The 19,548-nt window shown below is 32.9% G+C and overlaps 1 protein-coding gene and 1 long non-coding RNA gene across 4 annotated transcripts; one reads left to right on the top strand and one right to left on the bottom strand.

The window, feature by feature from the left end:
• Nucleotides 1-368: 368 nt before the first annotated feature.
• Nucleotides 369-10,222, bottom strand: LOC123220711. Of its 2 annotated transcripts, none has more exons than XM_044643278.1 (9): nt 9,690-10,222; nt 9,105-9,591; nt 8,838-9,012; nt 7,932-8,220; nt 6,024-6,096; nt 5,058-5,148; nt 2,023-2,102; nt 1,544-1,864; nt 369-832 (listed from the first exon to the last, which is right to left on the bottom strand). In XM_044643278.1, the coding sequence occupies exons 1-8, from the start codon at nt 9,707-9,709 to the stop codon at nt 1,580-1,582; spliced, it is 1,500 nt and encodes a 499-aa protein (XP_044499213.1). In that variant the 5' UTR covers nt 9,710-10,222; the 3' UTR covers nt 369-832; nt 1,544-1,579. The 2 variants fall into 2 exon arrangements, with proteins under 2 accessions (XP_044499213.1, XP_044499205.1); XM_044643270.1 differs by having other exon boundaries at nt 9,105-9,572; nt 9,690-10,221.
• A 412-nt stretch (nt 10,223-10,634) lies between these two features.
• LOC123211739 lies at nt 10,635-16,641 on the top strand. Of its 2 annotated transcripts, none has more exons than XR_006501466.1 (3): nt 10,635-10,773; nt 15,037-15,201; nt 16,240-16,641. It is a non-coding gene; the product is annotated as an uncharacterized LOC123211739 (long non-coding RNA). The 2 variants fall into 2 exon arrangements; XR_006501465.1 differs by having other exon boundaries at nt 10,672-10,890.
• Nucleotides 16,642-19,548: the final 2,907 nt, after the last annotated feature.

The raw sequence follows: 19,548 nt of genomic DNA, 5'->3' as shown, positions 1-19,548 counted from the left end.
AATCAAAGTAAATGCTTTACCAAACATATAAAGAATTACTGAATTATTTTATTTTAGTAAACAGGGATTTATCCAAACTTGGGATAAAATAATCAAACCCACAATTATTATACCAAATAAATCAAAATAGAATAACTAAACTCACAATTACTATATCAGATAAATTAAAATTTCACAAATGTAACAAAAATTCAAACTCAAACTTTCTCGTTGAAAATTATGGTACTCCACCAATTTTACTAACTCCTACTATCAACATATAAAGAATTATTTCCATTAGTCACTTATCAAAGTTAGTAAAGGCTGATTAAATTTAAGGTTACAACTTACAACAATCTCAAACTTAATTTTTCTATCGTGGTATAAAATGCAGGTAACAATGAAAACTGGATTGGTATTACAAACAAAGCATTCCATGGACCAAATGTAACTTTCATCTTACAACTAACACATCCATTTCGGTAACACTACTTTGTACAATTAATATAGGAAGATCCTAATTGAACAAATCGATAATCAATAAAATGATGAAAAACATTTTCAACCTGTATAAATTTCTCACAGACACTGAAAAAAAAGGGGGGAAACTTACAATGTTTTTTCTGGGTTTCACAGTTTTTGAGCAAATTTTTCGATTATGCTTGATTGGCTGTCTCTTGAAAATAACAGCCGCATATAATTTGAGTCTCTTATACTCTGTAAATCCATCAAACAAGGCCTAAAAACAGAACCCATTCAGCATCCTTCTCAATCTCTCAAGTTCCTCTGCTTTCTATTGGAAATTTTATAAAAATACCCAATCAAAAATCAGTCTCGGCACACAGCATTTAACCTGTATCAGAAACAAACTAATTGTTACTCATATAAAGAATAATCTATAACCCCGACAGAAAAAGAAAATCAAATCAAATACTGTTAAATATGAGCCATAGAAAAAAGATCAATTTGAACGTATAATTGTCATCAATAACATTTGTGAAATCAGTGTAGAAAAAGAAGTGTCTCTACTTTTAAGAGGTGATTAAATAATCAACCCCAAAACAGTACTCCAGATGATCATGTCATATATGTGCATTATACTTTGGTGGGACGGAGAATTTTTGATGTTTCAATGAACTGAACAGCTTGCCAAGGCTAGATGCATATTGCATACCTTGCAAAAACCATTTCTTCACTTCTCTTGGAGATATTGTCATGGTTCAAGGTCCAAAGGTCTAGATCATGCTCATGTAGAAATCAAGAAAGCATAACTTTCATCGGTAGGCCAGAGGCAAACACATTTATACAGCCTTATATCAAAATAAATGTATGACTTAAGAATAAATCAATTATAGAGCAGGGACCAGCCTAGTGACTCAAGACACTTAAAATGGCCTGATTTGAGAACTCCGAGCAGAAGCTTGTAAACTTCATAATTTTAATAGAAGCCAGTTGCAAGTCCTAAGTCAGAAGGTCTACACTTTTTGGTCACCTTGTTTCAGAAAAATGCAACATAATATTAACCAACTGATTTAACCATCTATACTATGAAATAAACTCAAACCTTTAGTAAGACTGAGCTATGTGTTCTGTACAATTGTTAATCACTGCCTGGAACTATCATGGGTCCAACACTGGCCGTCTCTGTCAGTTGCTGTTGGTGTCGGTGATGGGATTGGTGTTGGTGATGCTGATACTCCTGTTGCTGGCTCTGCTGGTTTTGTTGTTCTTGTTGCTGCACAATATTAACCTGCCAATGTGGAGACTGCATCTGCCTACTTGTCCTCCATCGAAGGTACTCCACAATAAGAGAATTTGTACTAATTGCAAGTCCAAACCCAGTGAATGAGGAAAGGAGGACAGAGAGAATTGCGTTCACATTAAGCTGCATGTTACAGCAAGAATGTGAGGAGACCAATTCCACCACCCCTTCCCCTCCCCTCAAAAACATATAATTCAGAACATTGAGCAAAGCAGTTGAAATCATGTTACACAATTTTACCCGATAAAACAAATGCATGGAATAAATATAGTTTTGCTTACTACAGAGTAAAAGATATGAGCGAACAGGATCACAATTGCAAATTGGAAGGAAGCATAAGCCCATATGTAAGTCCTGCTCACTGCCAGCATCAAAAGCAACATGCTTTTTAAGTAACTCTAATTATGAAACAATATAAAAAACTAACACAAATGAAAATAGTGAAAAAACAGAAGCAACTTTTAATATATCCTCTCATAGTATAATTATTCTAGTAATAACGCTAGAAAGCGTAAATTGCAAAAGCAAACATTATAGGTTTAATATACGTTTTAACTTTCAAAGTTAAACATATGTTGATTTAAGCGATTTTTCAGTTGATGTAGGTGAAGTTATATTTGAAGTAGAATACTCCAGTGAATACAGCCATATATTCAAGACCAGACTCATTTCAGATATAATATGAAGAATGAATTGCTTTACCCCTAGTCCTTGCCTGTGTTCTTCACTCCCTTGTTTCTAATTCATTTTCATCTTTTGTCCAGTAAAACTTTTCAGACTTACCATTACTTCAGCATTTAATGAGGTATATTTGTTTCCTTATAGAAGTACCATGAACAATTAATTATTTTTATTTTCTTTCGATAAAAATCTTCTCATTTCCTATGCACAGAATCCTTCTAGTTCTGCCTGTGATGGTGTGTAACCTTGTTCAAAAGCAACACATCCTCAACTATGCAATCATAAAAAACCGCCCCACTCTAATTACCCCAAAGACGGCCATTGTTCAAAAAGAGTAGAAAAAACTGCCCTAAAAGTCATGGTTTTAGGAAAAAAACCCAATTAAATCCTTTAAAGAGTAGCACACAATTAAAAACTCCAAAGGTAGTCAATCCCACGCCATTTGCCCCATTTATTGAGGCATCACATTGAGTAACAAGGTGGCAGCTAAAGCCTACAAGCCAAGAATCTCCCCCAACATGAGCTTGTAACTCAAACTGATTCTGCACTACCATTTGTCTAAATTGGGCTTTTGATGATTGCATGGTGTCAATGAGGGAAGTTAAAGCCTTCTATGAACTTTGACATTGCACCTCCGGGCATGGCCTAAAAGCCATTTATGTGGGAAGAGCGACCTTGTTGCATCTTGCTAAAAACCATTTTGCCACCATGACACTTCAGTGATTAGAACCTATGACTCCAGGCCCTAGAGTCACCATGCAGTAGAGAGTGTTATTGTAGAACAAGTCAATTTCCAGCAGCCTTTTTATCCCTCCGAAAGGCCATAGTGTCTCTCAAGCAAAACAAAAATAAACTATGCAAAGAGAACACTTGCAACACTTGGCCAAAGAGCCATTAAAGAATTGGGAAAGTTGTACATTTTAGGCATAGAAATGCCCACTACAGAAAGAATTTTCACCTCTCAACAGAAGTAAGTTACAGAGCTTCTTAGAGAAACGAGGAAGCTAGCATGTAAACCAGCAAGCATACCAATAAATCCTAATCAGAAGTTGAGAGAAGCAAAAGAGGATATTGGTGTGGATGAAGTGATGTACCAACATCTAGTAGGGAGACCCATTAATTTCTCTCACACTAGACCATATATAGCTCATGTTGTTGGGGGTGATTAGTCAGTTTATGCACAACCCAAAAGAATTCTATTTGCAAATTGTTAATCAAGGATTGCAATGCCTTAAAGGAACTCTTGGGAAAAGGATCTTATTTAAGAGAAAAGCAAGATTAATGCTTGAAAGCATATATGAAAATTTGAAAAAAAAAGTTTTTTTTTGTTGACCGAGTCAAACCCGATTTTTTACCCGATCCAACCGAATGGTTTGAACAGTTAAGTCCAATTCGATCTGGTTTAATTGTAAAAATGGTTTTCAGATGAATTGAAGCCGATTTGGCTAGTAGTTGACGGTTTAACTGGCTAGTCTGATCCGGTTTTTAAAATCATGGTCTGAGATGATTTTCTGGTGACTATTGTGACGCCTGTTCCAACAGCAATGAACTAATGAACAGGAAAAACAAACTAGTTGTCCTTGAATTTTTGCTTTGACACCATGCAAGAATATGAAGTAATATTATATTATTTTATACAAAACAAATGGAAATATATAGGTTAGATCAGACTATGATGCAAGAAACTAATCTCTGGTTTTATCAAGAAACTAGTCCTTGATATTTCTCGATTCTATTTAGGGGAAGTAAATATAATCATAATATCTAAGAAAACAATTTTCCACAAGAATAAACGTCTCAATTCAACACATTTAATAGCTTATTTGATCAAATTACATTCATATGATTAGCTTTTTTCAAGATAAGACTTATCTTCTAATCTTTTCCTTTATTGTCATTCACTCATTGTTGCAAGGACATAATTGTTTTGAAAAAACTGTGAAATCCCAATGTGGTTGAATTAATTTTATCCTAGATTTTTCGTTAATACTTGCTTTCCATGATTGTCATATTCATGTGAATTGCAATAGTTTGATATAATTATTATTTGACTAATAAAATAGACAAAATTGTATATTAGACTTACCTCCCTCCGGGCCTTTTCAATTCCTTAAAAATAACTTTCAATATGTTATTCATAATAATACAAAAATAATAAAATGATTAAATTGCTTGCTACTAATCTGTCTCCAAGTTTTATTTTCTTTAAAAATAGTTTTTCCTTGTATGACTCTTTTCTCTCTCTTATTTCTTTCTTGTCTTCCCATTTATATCTCTCTTTTTTTTCTCTCTATTTCTTTCCTTCATCTTTATTTCATTTTCCCACCATATATCATATTGTTTGAGCAAGATAAAGAACCAAATTAAGAGAATCTCTTTCACCTCATTATTCTTGAATTCTCCTACAACTCAAAACTTTACACCAATTACATCATGGTCCAAAATACAAACAATCTATAGTACCATTCATTGTTTCTCTCTCTTAGTCATAGCATTAACTAAAGGAACACTATAGACGATAAAAATTTACTCACATTTCTACCATGAAACATTATCAAAGAGAACTCAAGAATAGAAGCACTTGATCTTGATATGTTACAACATGGGAAAACTAACTCATTTTAACAAAACTTACCCATGTTTGAAGCTATCATTGAAGACAGGAGACCTAAGACACAGGAGAAAGGTAATGAGATGGCGAGAGCACGAGGACCCAACTGAGACACCTGCCCAAATTGAAATAAAAAACGTTGGCATAAAGAATATTAAACAATATCAGAAAAAAGACAATACCACTACAAGCAAAACAAAACATGAGACACAAAAATGGACATCTCTAAAAGTGCAATACTCTTACAAAGGCAATTGTGTTCTATTAAACTGGTTGAGCTTCCAAAAGAACCAACTTGTCATATATGATCAGTCAAATTTAGTAACATTCCAATTTGAGGAAATTCAGAGTAATGATTCCTCAAACAAAAGTTATAGTTTGGACCAAAAAGCATCCACTAAGGGTGGTTCATCAGTAAAGCTCAGTATGCACAAGCTAAAAGGTAAAGTTGTGGTCTTACTCTCAAAATATTGCAAAATAATTTGGTCATTTTTTCATTCTTATCTCAAAATATTGCAAAATAATTTGTTCATTTTTTCATACATCTAAAACTACGTAAAATTTTGGTTAATTCAGAGTAATTTTGCATTGGTTTTTTATTTTCTATTCATGTGAGGCCTCCAAATTGGTACAATTACGTTTAATATCAGTTTTAGTTTTTCAAATTAAACGTCACTTCAGCATTCCTTGAGGATGTTTCTAGGTTGTTCACTCCAATATATTTCATTTCAAGAACTAAAAAGTCTTCTTGTATGTAATACAATATTGTTACATATGAGTATTTATGAACTAAGTTTGGAAATGGCTTTACCATTGATGGCTAAATTAATGATATAAAGGACCTGAAAGATAAAAAATTCACCAATAAGTGTATAAAGTATGTGGAATGAAACTTTGCCCAATCGTAGCATCTTCCATGGAAGACAAGTAAGGTTATCTGTATGTTAGCATGCAATGATAGTCAAGCACATATAAATGAGAGATATGTACCAGAAGTTGCTCCAAAAAGCAGAAATATGCAAGCATGCTGACCAAGACAAGAACTGGTACGTCCTGCCATACCCTGGCAAGATTACAATAAGTAAAACACCTATTTGAAACACAATATAGATTGATATAAATGACCATTTAATATAGTTTCAAGCAAACTGAGCTTTTAAAACTAAGACAATACAAAATTACACAAGCTTCAGAAAATTTAGGGCTCTTTCAATAAAAATAATATAATAATAAAAAATGTTTTTCTTATAATTTGATTGTTAAGATAAAATATGGAGTTTCCAAACAAGATGAACCATAGTTGATGGAAGTTCTAAATGAAAAATCAAAATCTTTTTGAAAAGGGCCTTTTAGCTACATATATTGAGAGAAACAGAAATGCAGAAAAGAGGAAGTATAAAAGAGGACAAGATGTTTATAGCAATGTTTTAATAACCGACCCCGGCTTTGACCAGCTGAAGGACCCAGTCCAGGTCAGTCGATGGTCTGTCTAGCCATATTGGTGGTCAGACCAGGTAAACTGTTAAGGGCTGATTTTTTTCAGTTTTTTATGCTAAGGGGTCAAATGGATATATACTTGGGTGTAGTTTTGTCATTTTAATTTTGTGCAAGAACCAAAGTGATCTTTTCCAAGAAGAGTACATATAAAAGTGAGCGGTCAAAAAAAACCCAAGCCGATGCCACACAAACCCGAGCCATTGATCTCCTTTCTGACAGCTCCTCCCAACCACAACATCATCATTTTCAGCTCCTCTTGGCATCGATCTCATCATTTTTTGTGTTGGTCTCATCACTTACTACGTCAATCTAATCATTTGATTCATTTTTAGGGTCAATGTCCTCAATTCAAGTGACTCATTTCTACCCTAGACTGGTGATTCATCCATGACTTGACATGAGTTTCCCGATTGAACCACGGTTCAATAAAGCCATTGGACTGTCACCCGAAGTCATTGCCACCTACAAGTCCTGGTTAGACAAGTTGAAGTCCAATTCAAGTTTTAAAACCATGGTTATAAAATATGCTTGAACAACTTTGGAGGGGGACAAACTCCAAAGTAATCTTGCATTCCCTCCCCAACTGAAATAATTCATAATATGATCAATCTTGATATTTGTTAGAAAAAGGAACCACAAGATAAAAAAGTCAAATCTCATCCCATAAACAAACGACTTTTTCCCATCAGTTATCGTCAAGCATGCAACTATTAAAAGTAAAACTTTGATATCAGACAAACTAGAAACCCTCAATGACAGGTAAAACCCAAGCAAAATGCACGTATCAATTTAATTGTGCTCATATGGACCATACTTGGACTCTACTCCAAGATGGAAATCTAAATCTAAAGGAGAACCACCAATTAACTCAGCCTCTTTTGAAACATATGTATCTTGCACTATATCCCAAGTTGGACCTTCCATTGATTCTACCTCATTGGGTAATGAGCCTTGCTTATAATGTGAAATTTTCAGATTGGTGTATAAAGTGCAACTTGAAATATATCATGGAGATGAGAAGATTGTAAATCAAAGTTTAACAGGTAGCTCAACTTCCTTGATTAGATTCTTCTTAGCAAATAATATCTTCAAGAATATTGTTTAGACTCATCTAAATGAAAAGGAAAGCTTTAAAATAAATAAATAATAACACAGAAAACCAAGTCAACATCTCTTCTGCAATTGATAGCACCAAGCACACTAAAACATCAAGCAGTAAAACCAGGATGCATCTGTGGGATCTATGGATCATATTTTATATCATTTCCCTATAAATTTTTTATTATTCTTGCTTCCAATAAAAAATAATCAAATTCACCAAATCATTAATTATAACCAACATAAGCACATGATAAACAATTATAGAAGCATTTAGCTAACTGCCTAAAAAATCAGACATGCCTGTAACGAGGGACTTCTCTCTGCTGAAGAACAGCTGGTGGCCGTCTAATAACATTTGAAGGATTTTGTATTTTTAATAATGTCACTGGTAGGTTCTGGACATCCTGCTGGCAGACATCACATGTCTTATTTCCCTTGATGCTAAACCACTTCACGACACAATCTTTGTGAGCAAGTGCAAGCTCCCCTTTACAGCTACACTCCATCTTAAACGTGTCACCTCCTTCCGCAAGCTCAACAAAACAAATTCTGCAAACTGCTTCTTCTTCAGGAATATCCTCACCAACATCTTTACAAGTTGAAACAGGTATAAAACAGCAAATAAACCATTTAATTTAACGAGATTACCCACAAAATAAGATAATAAATTATAATAAGAAGAATAACTAAGAAAGCGTCACAATTTTTGGCAAACAAAAATGCCACAATGCCCCAGCCCAAACTAGTGAAAGTTGCAAGCAGTGAAATTCTATGCTGTGCACATAGTGGAAAGAAAAAAATGTCTAAAATCTCAAAAGTTTAAGTCCATTGACAAAATGTAAAATACACAAATTTGAACCTTAAACAGTATACTTTTAATTTGGATCTTAACTTGAATATTTATGATTCTATTAGTTTCTTTTCTGTTGTAAGGAATTCAGGCAGGACAAGCACCCTCATGCCAAATTGGTTAAAACTAAATTTAAGTTAATGAAAGAAACCATATATAAAGAGCTAAAGATGCAAAAGTTTGAATAAATACCATTGGTTCCCTCATTTGGCAGGAGAATATTATAGTTCCACCCTAAAAACTGAATTGATGTGGGAAAATGGCATCAAGTAAAACTACAACATTGATGGTGAATATGATTGAATCTCTTTAAAGTTGTGCACTTAAAATTCTATCAAGGAAAACTTCACATTTACCCGTTTCAGCTGCTGAGTCATCATTTGCTAATGTATTTTCAATGGCTGAAGAACGAGGAGTCGTAGAAATTACACGGATTAAACCTCCTCCAGATTCAGTCTGCCTTAAACTTCTCACTTTAGTATTCACAGGAACTGACAATGAACGTGTCATATGCAATTCAACTTCTGATTTCTATATAAAAAAAAAAAAAAAACATAATATCATGTCATTCAAAGAATAAAATCGAACACATATCTCCTTCCAAGATAGGCAAAGGTACTTACAGAAACATCCGACTGAACAGCAAGATGCAAGTCCGGTACAGATTCTAACTTTGCAATTGGTGTAGCCGGTAAAGAATGTGGGACTTTACTTGATGAAGAGAAGAAAACCTTATTAAGAGAAAATGACCTAGATGTAGAAGGCTTATCAACCGATGATGGTGAATCCGGCATGATGAGAACCGTCTTCTCACCATCTTGAGACACATTTTTTGCCCTAAGGCTCCTCTGAGGAAGCAAATTCCTCACAGATGACTTGAACTTTGCTGAACTAGGTCTAGGAGGCAGGCCAGCACCTCTAGAGGAACCAGGACTTGACACTGAAGAAGAAATGTCTACTTTTATAAATTCATTAAACGAATTATCCAAAGACCTCACAGGAATTGTCAACGTTGAGAGTTTTGGTCGTTTAGACTGCTGAACTAGAACTAAGCAAGAGTCTTCATTCTTTCTTTCCTCATCATTAAAGACCTTCAATGCCAATAAAAACCTATTATTATTACAACAAACCAAAAATAATTTTAAAAAAAAATTTCACCCAAATTTCAATACCCAATACCATATTTACCAGAGAAATGTAAGAATTACCTGGGTGTGATGATACTCATCGGAGGTTTCTGGATTCTGTTGTTGATGATGATGATATTCAGAACCTGAACTACTCTCCATCAAATTAGAAAACCAAAAAAGAAACCCTAATTTTGGTTATTGGAGATAACCGTTTCTTTTGCTCTCCAGATTTGATTGAATTTCAAGAACAGTAACAGTACTGATGGATTCCATGCCATCGAAGTATCGACCACTCACCATTTTTAAATTGATTGTCTTTTTCTACTTTTCATTTTTATTCGTAATCAACTGCCAACCCGTAACGTAGGAAAGTCCGAATACTATTATTTTATGTTTTTTTCCCATTGGATCCACTAAATGGATTATCCCAGCTCCCCCTGGATAATAAGGAATCGATGGCACGTCCCCTTCCATATTTGAAAGCAGAACAGCCACAGCCCTCTCAAACGGATAAAATTTCCACACAGTCGCTAGATTTTTCGATTATTACGTAAGCCTGCCAATCATATCACTCAAAGAAAAAAATTACAAAAAAAAAAAAAATGAAGGACAGGAGAGTAGCAAAACTACGAGGCTGGTAGACGTCAAGTTTTTCTTTACTGTACAAAAGACTAAAACATTTAGAGAACAAAGTAAAAAAAAAAAGAAAAGAAAATTACTCTTGCCAAAAGGTCCAAAACCTTTAAAAGAACTGTAAATTTCCGTTGCTGATTTTTTTACGGGAAAATATTTAAAATAATCAAAATTTAGGATTTACATGAAATCAATCAACTTTTTGAGGGTTATATAAACAGAAATATAACCAAAATCTAAAATTAAATACTAAAAAATAATATTATACACATAATTTTATATATAAGTAATCATATATTATTATTATATAATTAAATAATTAAAAATAAAATAATATTTACGACATTTCTTTTTTGGGTAAAAAATTAGTTATCAAAAATATATGGGTGTCTGAGGTACTTACTTGATTGTTGAGGTTGCTCATATAGGAAAGACGGAAAAAAGTGGATAAGTGAGAGGAGATGGTCCAATGGTGACCCAGGGAGTCAATGGATGCTGAAAATTAGCCCTCGTCACCATCACCGAAACGGTAGGGTGTCCTTTATAGTTTGCAAATGAAAATTAATACTTTATTTATGCTGCTCATCTATCACATATGCAGTACTTAACATCATAAGATAAAATATCCTGTTCTCGAACGGAACTTGTAAGTCAATTATCAGTTCAGAGGATTTTAATTATTTTTCATTCGTTTTTCTCGTCATCTACATCTTCACTGTACACTTCTGACTGCACAAAATGTTTTTTTTTCTTACATGCTGTTCTATGTTTCGTCTGTAAGTTGCACGCATTCAGTTCGACGAAATTTGTGAATGAACCTTAATGTCTATTTCTTGCTTTCATTTGAATTTGTGATTTGATAACGGTGGAAATTAAATTTTACTATATTTAAATTTTGTTTGGACTTTGAACGCTGAAATCGATGCCAACGAATTCTGAATTCTTACTACAGTTGTTACTGTATGCGGTGGCTTTGATAGGCAGGGTGTTTTTTAGACTGGGCTCCAATATTGCAATTACTTATTCTATTTGTTTGCATATCACTTTATAATAACTCTGAAATTTGGGCCTTGGTAGAGTTGGATAGGCATTTTCTTTTGGGTAATTAAGATATTTATTCATATGCATTTTTTAGGTTATATGCTTTTGAGTTGTTTGATGTTAGTATACATGTTCTCTGTATTGTGTACTCACCACCATCGGCTTCTTATAGAAAGATAATTAGATCAAATGCAGACCATGAGATTTAAGAACCTTAGATGATTGGGATTAAGTATAACATGCATAATTCATGCACATTAGATCAATGTGCATAATTCATGCACATTGTAATGAAAAAATATGGATGCTACATCTACCATATGAAGGCTTTTAAATTTAGATTGATGATTTATATATATATACACATACAAATATTTGTATATATTGATCAGTTGCCAAAACTTGGTGTTACAAATTTCAGTTAAACATGCAAGCGATATTGAAACTGTAAAGAGAGCAATATCCGAATGATTTGTATGAGATACTTGCTAGATGGTGGATTCAATAGGTTGCAATCACATAGGGTACTTTTTTAGTGGACTAAGACAACACAAGAAAAGGAGAAAGAAATAGAGCCCAAAGATCTAGAGAAGTACACATATACTTTTAACCTTAGATACTTAATCACTTAAGCAAATAGAAGGGTAGTGAGATGGTTCTTAAACAAGTTTAAAGCTCCCAAAACAGTTGACCTTTAACAGAAATCAAGCCTCTTTTGTAGAAGATAGGTGTGTGTGTGTGTGTGTGTGTAACTTAAATTCCTCTTTTATTTAATTTTGTTTGATTTTAATCAACATTGCAGCAAAATAGTTAAATAACCCAGATATTGTGCCTGGATGGAAATGGAGGTGTTTCAACTTCCCTAACGGAACTTCTCTGTTTAAAATGCTTGGCTAAAAAATGGATAAATCTTCTTTACTAATCTCCCCTGTTCAAATGGATAACCTCTCCTCTTATTCTAGCCCATCTTCTAATCTAATGATAGCCTCTCCCCTTATTCCAACCTATCTTTTAATCTAATTAGGTAAATACCTTAGTTACCCTTATTCACTACTTGAGTCCTAATTTAGATATTCTAATCTAATTAAGCAAATCTCGGTAAATCCCTTATTTACATGTATTCACTATTTGCTTCCTGATTTAGATATTCAAGCCTAAATAGGTAAATCTTGCTTATTAACTATAATGGGGGATCTGACAGTTTAATTTCATATTCTTATTATGTCATGCATTTACATTATTACATACTTTATATCATATCCACTTTGGTGAGAATGCATTCTACTTGATTTCATATCATATAATAATACAAAATATATTCTTACTCAGTGGGGATCATTGGGTCTATCAAGTGTCATACTCCCACCAAGCTTTCACAAGTATTAGTTGTGAGTTGGGATAGCTAATCTTATCCATCTTTAGGATTCAGTATCTCCTGTGTCGTATCCTCGTGCTGAATTGTATTCATTTCCTTGCCTCTAGCTTAGCCATTCTATTGTTGGGCAGGATTTCTGGATCTTAGCCGTAGACTTCCCTGAAAGCTCTTTTGATTTTTCCCACGTGTTAAGGTGAAAGTGACTATGCTAGAAAGTGATTACTTTTGGTTCTTTGGGCATGTCTTTTTGTTTTAATATGGCTTTTGTGGGAGGTATCTCCACTAAATTTAGGGGTAAAAGCCTTTCTCATATATTGTTCTTCCTTGGTTGCATTAACCTTTCCAAGAGACAAAATATCGCACTATCTCCATGGGGAAGATCTTTGGCAGATGTCACATTGTGATTCTTGTTATACTGCAAAAAACTTTGTGTAGTGGAAGTAGATTGATGGCATAAAGAGAATTATAGTGGAATTGTGATATACTTGAGAGTATTCCTGTTTTGTACCTTTGGGCTGTATGTCTTGCTTTCCTTGTGTCTACTGAATGAATTGAATACAAATAGGCTATATAGTTGCCATTGTTAGAATCTTTCACGCAAGGTCAAGGCTTTGTCTCATTCTTGTACAATCAAGACCCTTCTACCCTTATGAATGGGCTAGACACAACCAAATTCCATGTAACTGGTACACACAATTGTAGAAGGGCCAAATCCTTCTATAATATGATCAACATTGCCTTTATTTTACGCTAGCTTCTGTTCCTTAAATTTAGAAACAAAAAATTATTAAGACATAGAATACAAATTTAAACAGTACTCTAGTAGATAATTTGTACCTGCTGCTTATGCGTGCTTTTTTTTTTTTTCCCTCCCTGTTATGTTTACACTCTTTAAATTGTTTTTAACAGATGCAAACTTGATTGTTGGGTAAATTAAAAATATAAATAGAAATTGGTTAGTTTACAGTTTTCTATTAGAAAATTAACTGTTGGTCTCAAGTTCTTCATTGATCTTTCTTCATCCCCGCCTCAACCGAATGAGTTCTATTGCTTTCAACTTTCTTTCTTCTGTTAGAAGATTTCATTATTCTATTTAGAATAGCTTTTGAAAGCATAAAATTGAGGTTCTGCTGCTCAGCTTTGAAATTCTAATACTTTTAGAAGTACTTGATTGGAAATGGTGGCATTTTTTAATGGTTTGACTGTTATCTTGGATCATATCAACTAGGGTTGAATTCGAATTAAACTTGTTTGAGCTTGAAAACAAGTTTCACTCGAACGAGCCCGAAACAAGCTTAGCTCAAACAAACTCAAGATCGAGCTCGAGCCTATGAGTTAATATTTTCAAACTCAAGCTCAAGTATTAGGGGTGTTCGACTCGTCAAGCTCACAACCTTAGAAATTTTTTAAATGAATTAACTAAAACAATATTATTTTGACTAATATGCATCAAAACAATATTAGTTTAATCATTTTTTGCATGGCTATAGTACCAAGCTGAGCTCCAATTCGAGCTCAGTTCCCCTCAAGCGAGCTAAGCATGAACAACTTTCAAATGAGCTCAAGTTCAAGCTCGAATCGAATCCAACCTTAAATCAATGCTAAAAAAGTATTAGTTTATTCAGTATTATATATCAAAGTGGGCATGGTATTGTTTTGTCCACAGTGAATAGAAACTTATAATTCTTGTTTTACTGAAATTTTTGCATTTGTTGAAAACAATTTGATGAGAGGAAGGTACAGTAGAGAATAAAGAAAAATAATTATCAGTGTGGTGTTATTTCCAATAAAGGTATGTTCAAACCAGTAGCCTAGTTCATGTACCATAACCACTAATTGATCTTTAATCTAAAAGTTAGAAATTAGTGTAAAGATATTGTTCAAAGAAACAAGGGGTTCTTGATTGTTTCTAAAATATATCTTTGGCACCTTAGTAACACGTGCCTTCAGCCATGTCACATTGATTTATCTTGTGATCTTATACTTAAAGTCATAAGAGGTGAATGAATAGAATTAGTTAATAGTATTAGAGTATCTTTGGAATCTAAATTAGTATGAGCTATGAATTTAATAATTAAACAAATTGATTTGTGAGCCCCTGTCCTATGTTGGACTTCTCAAAAATCACATGGAAAGAAATAAGTATTTAGGAGCATTGTAGGGTTCTTTAAGGACAATAAATTACATTTTCTTTGCTTTTTATCTTTGATCTGCCTACTATTCCTAATTAAATTGGCTATATGGCCAGCATTTCAATTTCTTGCAGAGATAAGTGGATAACTACTAAGAGTGAACTTTACCAGTTTGAATGAGACGTATTTTATGTTATATTGCTTATGATGCCTTCATTCATTTGCTTCTGTGCATACTTAACAGAAAGACAAATCAAATGCTAAAAGGGTTTTGATGGATGACATTTGCCGAAATCAAAAACCCTTTCATGGGGAGGGAACATGTTTAGATGTAAAGTCCATTGGTTTGAATGGAGAAGATAATGACTACATTACAAAGATAAAAGAGTTAGAAGACCACCTTGACATGGTATTTTTTAATTGAGTTTTATTGTTATCTTTTTTTCTTGTTCTTCCCTTTTTTTTCCATGTTGAATTTATTATTGTTTAATTTTATTGTTTTCTAGGGGCAATTTTGGTGTCTCTCCCTATAGAGATCTTTTAACTTTTACACACTGTATCAAAAAGGATCAGTGTTTGATGTTATGTTGATTGATTTGTGTGATTTTAATGTAGTGGGTTTTATTTGTGTTTTGTTGGTGTTCAATGTAGTGTTTAATGTTGTGATTTTATTTGTATTGTTTACTTTAATGTAATGGTTATGTTGCAAAAAACAGGATTTGAAATGAAAATTTTCTGCATTTATGTAATTTCAGCATGTATAGAACAGAGTTATAGACTTAAAATTTCCAGTTTTTACACTTCACTGCAAATCCAGCCAGACTGGACCTTCAAACAGTTCACGGTCTGGTTCTGTTATTAAAACCATAGGTTTAAGGTTTAATCTTTTATTGATGGCTAAGTGTTTTATGCTAAAGTGTGTTGAATGTCCTTATCCTAACATCTGGATTATTGGTGAAATGTTTGTTCATGAAGTAAGCTTCGAGTAAAGGGGATTTCCCCTTAACTAACTCGTAAATACAATTGCAACTTTCAAATGGTGGTTAAATTTGAACCCTAAACTCATGTAGCCTGTTTGGGGCCATCCGTGAAGATTAAATTTTGAAAGGTACATGTCAGGAAAGTGCATAAATAGGTGATTTTTTTAGCCGAGAGATTCTGTTGAAATCTTATAGATGAACCTGGGCATGCTTTTGGCCATATATAGGAAACAATCAATTCACTATACGGCTTGACTTTTGTGAATCCTTCATATTAAATATATCTTTATTATTTTGAAATGTCTCCTGATGAACTGTGACGAGGAATATATTCAGATTGTGTATCTTAAAAAGTTTGGATTTGTTTCTTCTTTTACTGCGGTTACAAGCAACATTTATCTATTTTTAATTTGGTTGTGTTTTAGTGATTGATCTCAAGAACTTGCCGTCTGTATTCAACGTTGCAGGTGAAGAAGTTAGTGAAACCAGGTTGTTCGGAAGAAGTGGTGAACGTGGCCTTGAGTTCTATGGCTTCCCTTGTTGAGATCCTCACTTGTATCTCCCCTACACCAAAACTCCATGCCTCCCTGTGATCATATTTTAGCAACTGGGTATTTCACATTTCAGAAGGACGAATCAGATTGTAATGCCATTGATCTGAAAACAAAATCACTCATTTATAAAGTTGTATATATACTTGATTCGATGGAATCACAAGAAAGTGATTGGCAGGTACATTTATAAGTAGGGCGAACTACTTTGCTTTAGTTCCAGAGCTGTTGTAGCTTTGAGTCTCAATGCGACGTGAAATATAAATAATTATGGCTTATGGTTGACGTGTCCATTGGGCATGGGCCTTTTGAACTGGAGTATAGATTTTAATATTAAGCTTATGGGCGGTTTGATCTAATACAATTTATAAATTAAAAAAAAAAAAAAAGGGGGGGAAGGAAGAAGAAGCAAGGCCTTTATTTTTCTTTAATTTTTTCTATGTAAATATTTTTAATTTTATTTATAAACCTTTCGATCTCAATTATTTTATTATATTCGTAATTTCATTTTTTTTATCAAGTCTCTTTCGAAAACTGTCTAAATTTATAAATAATAATTTTTTGTGTTTATAATTTTATTTTCATTTCAATTTTATCATTACAAAATATTATAAAAAGATTTAATGTCAAATGAATTCAGAAATTTGGATGTTGAAGATGAGTAGATAAATAGTATGGTATATATATTTTATTTATATTTATAATTATACATATGTAAATTAATTTATTTGTATTATGGTATAAATTTATAATATTTTTTATCATATAATTTTGTTATTCCTCCTTCACAAGTGAGAAATTATAAATAAAATGTTAGGGATACCGTTTTCGATTCTAATAATTAAAAAATAATTTGTGTTTAAAAGTTTTAATTAAAATTTTATAAAAAATTGTTTAGATGGGTTGGCCGGTGAGTTGGCTCCATTAAGGTCTGCTCCAACCCTATATAAAGGGTCGCACTTTAAGCCTTCAAAAATTCATGCACTGGCCCGCCCTAAAGGCTTATTATTGTGCATGCCTAAGGCCCAGCCTAGCCTATTGAAGTGCCTGCTCATAGTTGATCAAATGTGAATTTTATAATTATAAAAGGGCCAAAAGACTATTTCTCACCCAATGTTTGATGCAAGTTTAACTTCTTATCCGTTAACTATTAAAAATTCGAATACACATTCGTCCATTAAAATTTACTGTTATTGTCAAAAATAAAATTATCATTTAAAAAAATATTTTAAAAAAACTAAAAATTTATCACATATCTCCCTTAAGGTTAAAAATCTAATAAATATCTCTCACCTAAAGTTTGAAAAATGAACATTATTCTCTTAGGGTTTTTCCAACCATCATTGTCGGCAACCAGTGGCAATGATGGTTGTGTTATGTCTCTCTCTTCTGTTATATTCTCGACTATCATCGACTCAAGAAAGAGACCAACAAAGACACGATTCGTCCTTGTTAGTTGATAATGATTGGGAATGAAGTGTGGTTGAGAGAAAAGTCAAGAGGGAGAATGAACACCTCTGTCTTTGGGTGCCAACAACATGCTAGAAAAATCAAGGGGAGAAATATAAGTTTTTTAAACTTTGGGTGAGAGAATTTTAGTTTTTAAACCTAAAGGATAAAAATGTGATAAACTCTTAATTTTTAAAATATTTTTATTAATAATAATTTTATCCATAATAATAATAGTAAAATTTAATTTATATGTAAATATTTAAATTTTTTATAATTAACAAATAGAAAATCGAGTTTGCACAAACCTTGGTGGCCCTAGTCATTTGGCCTTATAAAAAATTAATAAACATAATTCATTTATTTCATCAATGTGGGGCCAACGGAATTAGACCTCAACAAAAAGTTAGGCCTTAGAGTTTAGACCCAGAGCCTTGGCCAGGGTTGGGCTAAGCCTGAATCGGCCCAGGGAGGGGGAGCCCAAGTTGAGTCAAGGTTAGAGACAGGCTTAACTTTATGTATGTACAGCAAAATACTTCCCAATTACAAGAAGAAATTTTAAGATTTTATTCACATTATAACCCTATGAAAATAAGATAATTATATCAATTGCGTAATCTTAATTTGATAGAAAATGATACTTTTCCTAAATAAATACGGGAGAAAATTAAAAGTAATCTCATAGATTGTTTAAGAGTTAAATTTTTAAATCATATTCTTTTTATTGACTTATGATAAAGAGATTTTTATCTGTATTCTATATCATAAATAGATGGTCAATATTTATGGTTGCTAAGTATATACCTTGTCATTTTAAGAGTTATTTTTTACCTTTAAGGTATTATTTTATGAGTTTAACTAAGAAAAAGTTTTCACCACGTAATAAGTTATAAAAAACAAATTTCCTACTTATTTTAATTCTAATATTTTAAATAATTTGATTTTTAATTAAAATAACCAAATACAGACAAATTTACACCAATATAATTAATTAATTCAATTAAATATAATTTTGCCATTTATCTCAAACAATTCAACCAAACCCTTGATTAAAATTTCAATCTAAATCGATCTCTAGCTCTCCCTTTTTAGTATCTCATTCTTTAACACTTATTTAAAATACCTCACACTTAAAAATTTTAAAATGAAACAAGAGAAATCATTGTGTCCAATTCTTAAAATCAATTTTAACTTTTAATTGTATTAATCACTAATGTTGAGAGGATTGTAAATTGTTATTTCTTGCTTTGTTGTTAACATAGACATTCATTAAAACTCCTAGATCTAGCAAAATACTCCAAAATACCCCCTAATTGAGTAAAAGATGGCCAAAAGACTTATTCCCCCCAAAGTATGTTGTTTTCTCAAGTTTTTCCTTTTTAACTTTGAAAATCTCAAATATCTACCAATGATTGGTTAAAGTTAATGGTTCTAGAGACAAAATCATCATTTTATCTGTAATATTAAAAATAAACTAAAATATAATTTATTTCTCTCCCTAAACTTTAAAAACCAAAAGTTTTCCCCTAACCCAAGTTTTAAAAAATGATAATTTCCCCCAAGGGTTTAGTTTCTAGATCTTTGGCACCATCTCTGATGCCATGGCTAGTGGTCTCTCCCTTTCGAAGTTTCTTCTCCCTCCGACGGTCTCTTTTCACTTAGTTGGACGCTTGATCGACATCTAACAAAGCTTCAAAGACGACGAAAGATGAATTTCGTCTTCGTCTTCCTAGACATCTCGGAAGCATCTCGTCTTCATCTTCCCAGATGTCTCCG

The sequence above is a fragment of the Mangifera indica genome, chromosome 1 (assembly GCF_011075055.1).
Source record: "Mangifera indica cultivar Alphonso chromosome 1, CATAS_Mindica_2.1, whole genome shotgun sequence".
Classification (NCBI taxonomy): Eukaryota; Viridiplantae; Streptophyta; class Magnoliopsida; order Sapindales; family Anacardiaceae; genus Mangifera; species Mangifera indica.
Note: the sequence above shows the minus strand (reverse complement) of the source record. Positions and strands in the feature narration are given on the sequence as shown.